This window comes from Monopterus albus, unplaced genomic scaffold, assembly GCF_001952655.1.
Source record: "Monopterus albus unplaced genomic scaffold, M_albus_1.0 scaffold109.1, whole genome shotgun sequence".
Lineage (NCBI taxonomy): Eukaryota > Metazoa > Chordata > Actinopteri > Synbranchiformes > Synbranchidae > Monopterus > Monopterus albus.
The window spans coordinates 1,064,358-1,072,528 of NW_018127989.1; the positions used below are offsets into that span (position 1 = coordinate 1,064,358).

At 43.0% G+C, this 8,171-nt stretch overlaps 1 protein-coding gene across 1 annotated transcript; it reads right to left on the reverse strand.

Annotated features, from left to right (window-relative positions):
* Positions 1-2,076: 2,076 nt before the first annotated feature.
* On the reverse strand, positions 2,077-5,266 carry twist2. The gene is made up of 2 exons (XM_020611074.1): positions 4,621-5,266; positions 2,077-2,485 (listed from the first exon to the last, which is right to left on the reverse strand). Exon 1 carries the CDS (start codon positions 5,146-5,148, stop codon positions 4,654-4,656), a length of 495 nt encoding a protein of 164 aa, XP_020466730.1. The 5' UTR covers positions 5,149-5,266; the 3' UTR covers positions 2,077-2,485; positions 4,621-4,653.
* Positions 5,267-8,171: the final 2,905 nt, after the last annotated feature.

Here is an 8,171-nt window from a genome sequence, read left to right on the forward strand (position 1 = left end):
CACACACACACACACACACACAGATTGGCATCAGCCTCCAAAGTGGTATAAGTTTAACCTTGGTATTTTTTACCAAACCAGACAAACAGAAGAACGTCTGAGATTGTCTGAGAGAGTCCCTTTTTACTGCAAATTAAAATGTTGTAGCTTTCTTCATCTGATTTTATGGGGAACATCTGGATGTCTCGCACTGCTGGGTGTTTCTGTGCTGCCCAGCTGTGAGGGCAGAGGGTAATGAGCAGGTATCAGACAGGCTCCTGTAGATAAGCTGGGCTAGGTAAGCTGCCCAACAGCATCTGAAGCCACTGTGCCAACCTGACTTAGTGCTGTGGCATTTGTTTATCTTTGAAAAGTTTTTTTGAAAGCTTTATGAGAACATACATCTCGTGCTGTTGCTCAGATGTTTTGTAAATAATTACTGAAAAGGGAACAGAAATTTGATTCAGCTTTTACAGAACATGTGATTTCTTTGTTCATCACTGTTGTGCAGATCAAGGCTTTACTTACATTTACTGCCATACATGCAGGGAGGATGATGTCATTCCCAAACTGGGAGAGATGACTAGATCTGTGTCACACCAGTGTCAGATATGTCCCTCAGTTTAAAAATTACAGCCTTGAAACATATTTACAGTAGGTGATTCTCCTTTTATAAGGATAAACTCCTTTATTTGGCCAAGTATGTTACACACACACACACAAGGAATTTGTTTCTGATACAGAACTGAGGCAGCCATCTGCGGCGCCAACTTACACCGATGGCTTTAACAATCGGGGGCAACTTGAGGGGTTCAGTGTCTTGCCTCAGGACACTTTGACGTGTGGACTGCAGGCACCGAGATTCAAACCTCCAATACTTTGGTTGGGAGATGACTGCTCTACCCACTGCTCCACGGTCGCCCATCCTTTGTAGCCAACCTGGTGAGCATCACTGAAGCCCATCAACTCCAGTGTCACTCTGGAGACAGTAAAATGCAGCATTCTAACATAGCTACGCCTTCTGCATCACAAAGCTCAGATTTCCCCATGTGTGTGTAGACTCTAGTAAATCAGTGGATAATGTGAGTTTGGCTGTTCACAAACCAGCAGGAGGATAAATTCATTGTGGCTGCAGGAGTTTCTCCCTCATACACCATCTACTGCCCAGAGGACATCAGCCAAACTGTCAAATATTGTGATATTTCTATAAAAGTGTAGGTTTACCAGTGAAAAGCAATCATGATTTTATAGCAGCATCATGCTACTGTATAAATGTAATATCTCCTGAATGTCGTAATGCAGGTTTCCCTCAAACAAAAAGTGTCGCCTGCTCTGCATCCATCTCCGCTGTGACATAAGACTTACCACAGGTCTACTGAGACTGGAATGTTTGCTTTGCTGGTGGTAAAACTGAGCTCTTTAGAAGTGTAAAGGAAATGTTTCAGCAGCAGACCCACGGTGCACAGTTTAGCCGAAACAGCCCCGCGTTAACAATGAGGCCCTTTCACCGTTTAGATTGCATCTAACCACGTCTGGGGAAAAGAGATATAAACAACTTGAATGTTTTAAGAGGAGATGGAGAGATTCAAAGGAATGTCTTCAGTCTACTTGGGCTGCGAGTTATTGTCCTTATCTGCATTTGCTGGGGCTCCCTGCTCGCTGGAGTCCAAAGGCATCGTGATTTGGCAGGATTAGTCGTTATGTCAAGCGGACCAGCATTTTCTAAGCCTGACTTTGGACCTGGCTCCTATTCCCTCCGGTGTTGGGGCCTATTTTTGTGTTCGTTTTGTTTAATTTGCCTTTTCCTTTCCATAACAAGAACGAAGGGAACGTCTCGCACCCAGCAGTGAAAGAAATGGTGTTAGTATTTTTTCTTATTGTTATTAATCTAACAGCCACGTTGCTTCACGTTGGTCTAAATAACTGAGTTGCTTCATGTTGTTGGACGTTCAAAGGAAACGTGCATGGCGTTGATTTGGTTGGAATTTATTCCGCTGGACTACATGAACATTTACAGCTAGAAAAAAACCATTTTGTTCAAAAATATGTTTTAATAAATAAGCTTAAAAAAACATACAATTGACGGACCTTTGGAGACTTGCTAAAGAAACTCAATGAAATAAAATCCATGCAGGGAGTGCCTCTAAATTGCATCGGTCCTTTTACGGGATACCGTCGTACTTACACGGCTATGTACAATATGTATTCATTTCTATATTTAAATTCATACTTTGGTTTTGAAGTCTTTGAAAAACAAAATATATCTCCTCCAACAAACGCTAAAACGGTGGCGTTGCTGACACAGGGTGTCCCAGCGCTGACATCTTTGGCCTCCACACGTCGCAGGGCCCAGTGCGCCAACACGTCTCCAGCAGCGGGACCGATCTGCATCCACACAGTCTCCCTAAGAGCTTGTAGCTGTGGGTCACATTACGCCTTGCCTCTGAGGTCGACTGGGTTTCTTCAACAATCTCTTTGGTCTTCATACTTTGTAGAAGTAAACAGTCTATAGTGGAAGGAAAGAAGAGTATAAGAGATACTGTAAGTTGACAATGTGCGTCTCTGCGAGGGCACTTTGTTCATTCCTATGGGAAGTCATTAATGAATCAGTTATTAGCCACAGAGCTGAGCAAAACCGTATGGAGACATGGTTTTATTCCTAAAGCTACAGAAAAATACAAATCATTTCATTTTAAAAAATAAATAAAATATTTTGCTAAACGGAATAAAAGCGTTTCTGACTTTTAGTTTGAGGCCCTTTTGAGCGGATTAGTGGACAGTGGTAAAACAATCCAACCTTCCCCAGAGCAACACTGAAACCAAAGTTATTACTGAAATATCGGCTTGAACAAAAGTTCACTTAGGTTACGATTTTCACTTTTCATTTTGAAAAACTCCACATATTTGTTTGCATTCTGCCAGTTTGAATCAATGCAGCAACATGAAAATGTTTATTGTTGGAGCTCAGGCTGCTTTTTTCTGCCACAGATCAAGAAAAGAAAAAGGAAGGAGCTTGAAGGCCACTGACGTCCGTCTAGTTCCTACAAAAGGCCAACCCACACGTTTAATGCTCTATTTTCATTTCCACTTTATGGCGATCAATTCAACTCAAAAGTACTCAAAATAAAAGCCTTCAAATTTTCTGTGCCTACGCTAATCACCATAATGAAGCTACTTCTGTGCCCAGGGAAGCAGGTTGGCTTTATAAGACACTGGGAGGTCTGCTGACGACATGTCAGAGCCGTGAGACCTAAACAAACCCTGCTCCGGGTTATCTGAACGGAGCACTGTTATTCCGTGTCACTGTGTGCTCTTATTTAGTCAGGCTTAAATCAGAAGCTTACATTTCACTCCCTGCGTCTTTGTTTTCTTCATAACAGCCATGGCGAGGGCCTCTGTTGAATTATTTTAGATTTACAATGGACGTTGCTGTAACTTATTGCTGTGATGAAGAAGACAGTGACAGTTTAGTTCCCCTAAAGCAGGCAAATGAAAAGGGAAAACACAAGTACAGCTCCAACAAAGTTTACACTCAGCTGTCAAGTCTTTTGTCACAACGATATCTTGAATTTAAAGAGTCATACTTTATCTAGACAGAAACAAACCAGGCTGTAAATCTGCGGAACAACCTGCTGAAATTCTGGCTGCGTCTTAATACAGGCCTCTGTTTTATTGTTTTGTACTGGCTTGAACTCTGGGGTCCAGCTGCCCATTCCTGCGGTCTCCATACAGGAAAGCATTCAGTTGTGGATATAGGTGACGCGTGTTGGCACCACAGCTGTGTTTCGGTCATTTTTTTACCCCCTCATTATAAAATGCTGCTAAGACAGACTAAATAATGATTAACTGCACAAGTCACAACAGGCTGCTTTAATGCGTTCCTGGTAAAAACAAATAGAAGCGACAGAAACAGACAGGCATATCCTTCATTGGGTCTGACAGGTGTAAATGTTCCAAAACCACTATTTGTACTAATTCTCCCACTTCCCTCCGTCTAATCCCCCTCTCAAAATAAATGATGTTCATTTTTCCACATCCTGAACTGGACTTAGGGGTTTAGCTTTGACTGGATCCTTGTGGAATCTTAAAAGTATCAACAAGGAATATGATTGATCAGTTGTCACCAAGAGGCCGCGCACAGCAGCACCCCAACTGCGAACGCGCAGGCAGGCTGACAGGATGCTGAGGCCTCGCTACGACATCTGGCACACGCATAACAGGCGTGCAAAGCTCGGGCAAAATTTGGAGCCCATTAAATTTTGATACATAGCCAGTCGAGCTGTGCTGTTTGACCGTTCAGAATATATATTTATATATATAATCCACATGGAAATATGGCAATAGATAATAAATGACACATTGAAGACACGTGACTAAATCGCCACCACGCTACTATTCACAATTAGCAGAACATAGATAGAGAAGAATCAATGGATTTGTGAGGGGATTTGATTGTGAGACCATTTAAAATATGCGAGGTGCCTCCTCACATGCTGTTTCTTCATTGTTTGTTGTTACATGAGCGATTGATTTCCGCTGCTAAGCCACTACTTGTCCCTTCCCATAATAACCCCCATTACTACTTCTGCTTTTAATACTAATACAATTCGATTATCCTCGCTTCGGTCTTGTGGTACCCACCGCTTTGGCATTGTAAGTCAAGGTCCTTGGGTGCTAGTGAGATGCTGACATAGACCAAGCGCCCTCCATCCTCCACACCGAGAACGCGTAACTGAGCCTTTCGTGCGCAACGTAGCTGCAGCTGGACATCTTGCTGTCCATCTCGTCGCTCTGCAGCACCTGACAGAGAAAGTCAATGTATCTGGAGGCGAGCTTCAGTGTCTGTATCTTGCTCAGTTTGTCCGACGGCAGCGTGGGGATAATTTTGCGCAAAGACGCAAAGGCCTCGTTCAGAGACTGAGTCCGTTGCCTCTCCCGGACGTTGGCCAGGACCCGCTGATTCTGCAGCTCCTCGTAAGACTGAGTGCTGCTCGGACTCGTTTTCTTGCCCCGTTTCACCGGCCCCGGGCTGCTGCTGCTGCTCTCCTCGCTGGACTTTTTGCTGTGTCTCCTCTTCCTTGCAAAGCGTTTCTGCTGTCTGTCCAGCTCCTCCTCGCTGGTCACCAGACTATCCACAGGGGAGACCGGAGAACTGGAGCCCTCTTCCATTTCTTTCTTGAAGAAATGCAGGGATAAAGAGGAAAAAACGCTGTCCACCTTTGAAGCCGTGGTTACAAAATGTATAGATATCCGTGAAGATGAGGGGGATTCAAGATGCCTCTCTCTTTCTCTGCTGTTCACCTTAGAAGAAAGTGGTTTCAAACTGAAGGTTGGCACGATTCTACTCTCGCAAATTTTTCCCTTAAATATTTCTGGAAACTTTATCCCAGTTTCAGTTGCTAAATAGTTTTGAGAGTGGAGGGGGAGGGGTTTACAGGGCGGAGCGGGAGCTAGTGTCTTGGTGCGCTAATAAGCAGGAGGGAGCAGTCATGGTTTCATGTGACTGAAACAAGGCTCTTATTTACAGTCAGAAACCACGGAAAGTGTCCTTTCGTTCGATTGATCTGTTTGCACATTAACCAGAGCATTTCTGCTTTATTTATGATCCAACTAAGTATCAACCAGTGATTCATTATTTATTGTAATGCTTCTAATTGTCCCGAATCACCCATAACCATTCATGTGTCCTTTATACCTGATATGTAAAGAGTTTTAACAACATATCTTCTCTGTCTAAACCCCCCAACGTTCTCTAAACATTAGCCCTTACGCATTCATTCAACTACTGAACTGACTTCTGTGTAACATGCCTTGGTTCTCGGAGGGTTGAGGCCGAGTGCCACAGTGCAGCTACTCTCCGTAAGGCCTCTCGTCTGTGCACACAGCGCATCCATGTATAGTACAGTAAATACGATGGCTTCACTGCAGTGTGGAGTAAGGTGCTCTGTGGAGGACGATTCGCGCACAAACTCATCGGCCTAAGGGAAATATATCCACTTGTTGTGTAGTCGAACCAAGTCTGTGAACTCTCACAGTTCTATAATATGGAAGTCAAACAGGAAGGAGGCTTAAACTAACCGAGGAGCTCTCCGGTTTCTACCTCCAGTGGACAACGTCTACAAGCGTTTTGTCAGCGGTCCACCTCTTCATCTGTCTTGTCATGTTTTCCCTGCACAGCGCGGCGCACAGGTGGCTCAGATTACAGAGCTGAATTCATCCACTGCCAAAATGTCCAAACCAGCTGATTCACCTCTGCAGATTTCCGAGACGGTAATAGTTGTGTGGTGTTTTTTTGGCTACAGCCAACGTTCTTTAACTCCTATAAAAGGCAAAAATAGCGTTTAACTAGCCGCTTTATTGTTATTGACAAAAAGGACCAGGAGACAAAAAAAAAAAAAAAAAAGCTGCCCTTGGGGGGCATTTTTTTTTTTTTTTGCAAGATATTTCTTATAGTATTCTGTATATAAAGGGTTGGTTTACTTTAATGTCTTACTTTAAGGAAAGTTATACCTATTTAACAATACTGAAATCACACATTTACTGCTTGTTTTATGAAAAAAACTACAATAAATGACATTGTTAGACTACACTACAACTCCTTATTAAGGAAACAACGTTCATTAATCAAAGTGTACTGAATTATTGTCTCTTGTTAGGAAACTATTTTTCACACAGAACTAAGAGTGTTCACTTGGTACTGGGATGTATCCTAATTTTCTCTTGAAAGCTCTTTTGGCCTATATGTGACCTTCTGTTTAGTGTTTTGGCTCCAGCTGGTAATGGTGACTGTCACATTACTTTTACTCAGTGCAGAGCTTTTCATTCTCACCCTGGGAAACTAGTTTAGATCATGCAACGTCTTTATAAAGAGGGTGATTGTTTCACACATGCAAATATGAATATAATGCTAAAATAGGTGCAAGGGCATTAAAAGGAGCATGCACATGTAGTGGAACACACACAATCGCACACACTTTCCCTGATTATGCCCTCTGACCTTCTGCTCCCTGGCTCAGCTGCAGGAGGCCTCTGTGCCCAGGGGAGACTTGCAGAGTGAGAGGCTGATCCTGCACAGCGTCTCTGAGGTAGGTTCCACATATACACACATCACAAGAAGAAAAAGAACAAGAGGGGCCTCTAACCAGCACTTTTCCATACACTGTATAAGCTAATATTAAAAAAAAAAAAAAAAAAAAAAAGAGGCATGCAGCAGACGATGAGGACAGGTTGCTCTGGTCTCCGGCTTCCTGAATTCACTCCCAGTCAGAATATAGTGTGTAAATAATGTGATAAGGTGGGAAAATGTTATAAACACAAACTTTAATGAATTTAATTTTTTAAAAAGCTGCATAGTCTTTTTTTCATGTAATTCTGTTTTGGGTATAAGAGATATTACAAGTTTGAGCTTTAGCCATACAAGTAGAATTTGACTGATGAGATATAAACCTCAGAAAGATCTGTGAACATGTTTTGATATGGAAATATAAACAGTAATAATCATCAAAACTCTATAACTCCCTGAGGATGCTGGTAAATGATTCATGTGTATCTCACTCAACACTCAGCGGGGTTGAGGGGAATTCTATGGCTCCTCCAAAAACCCCCTGAGAGATGAGCAAAAGAGAGGCAGAGACAACAAAATGAAGTGAGACAGAGGAGGAGAGAGAGGGATGACCTGCCTCAGATCAAAGACGAGCTCAGGCCATAATTCAGCAGAGCGGGATGACGTACCTCTGTCTTGTCTGACACCTTTAAAACCAGCTTCACGTGGGTCGAGGGCACGGCCTTAATGAACCCAGAGCCTTACTGCTGTCGCACCAGTGAAAACACATCCTGGTCCCATGTGCAGCCTTCCTCTTTCACAACAGCCTTGTAAATAGAAACGACTAGTCGTGAGACAAGAAGTGAGACTGAGAAGTGACAAGAGACCAAAAACAGTTTTGATGGGAAAGCGAGAGGATACAGATGCAAACAGATAAAACAGTCCAAATGTATGGATGTGTAATGATTCACAACAGTCTTTGATCTGACAAAGGGGGTTATGGATGTGTGAGGGAAGAGATGATTTGTTAGAGGCTGTGGTGACTGGAATTTCACTGTCCATGTGTCTGCCAGGATGTTACCTCTGACTTCAACATCCCCAAATACTTGTGTAGCTCACCCCATATGATCTTGGCAAGAGGATCTAAAGC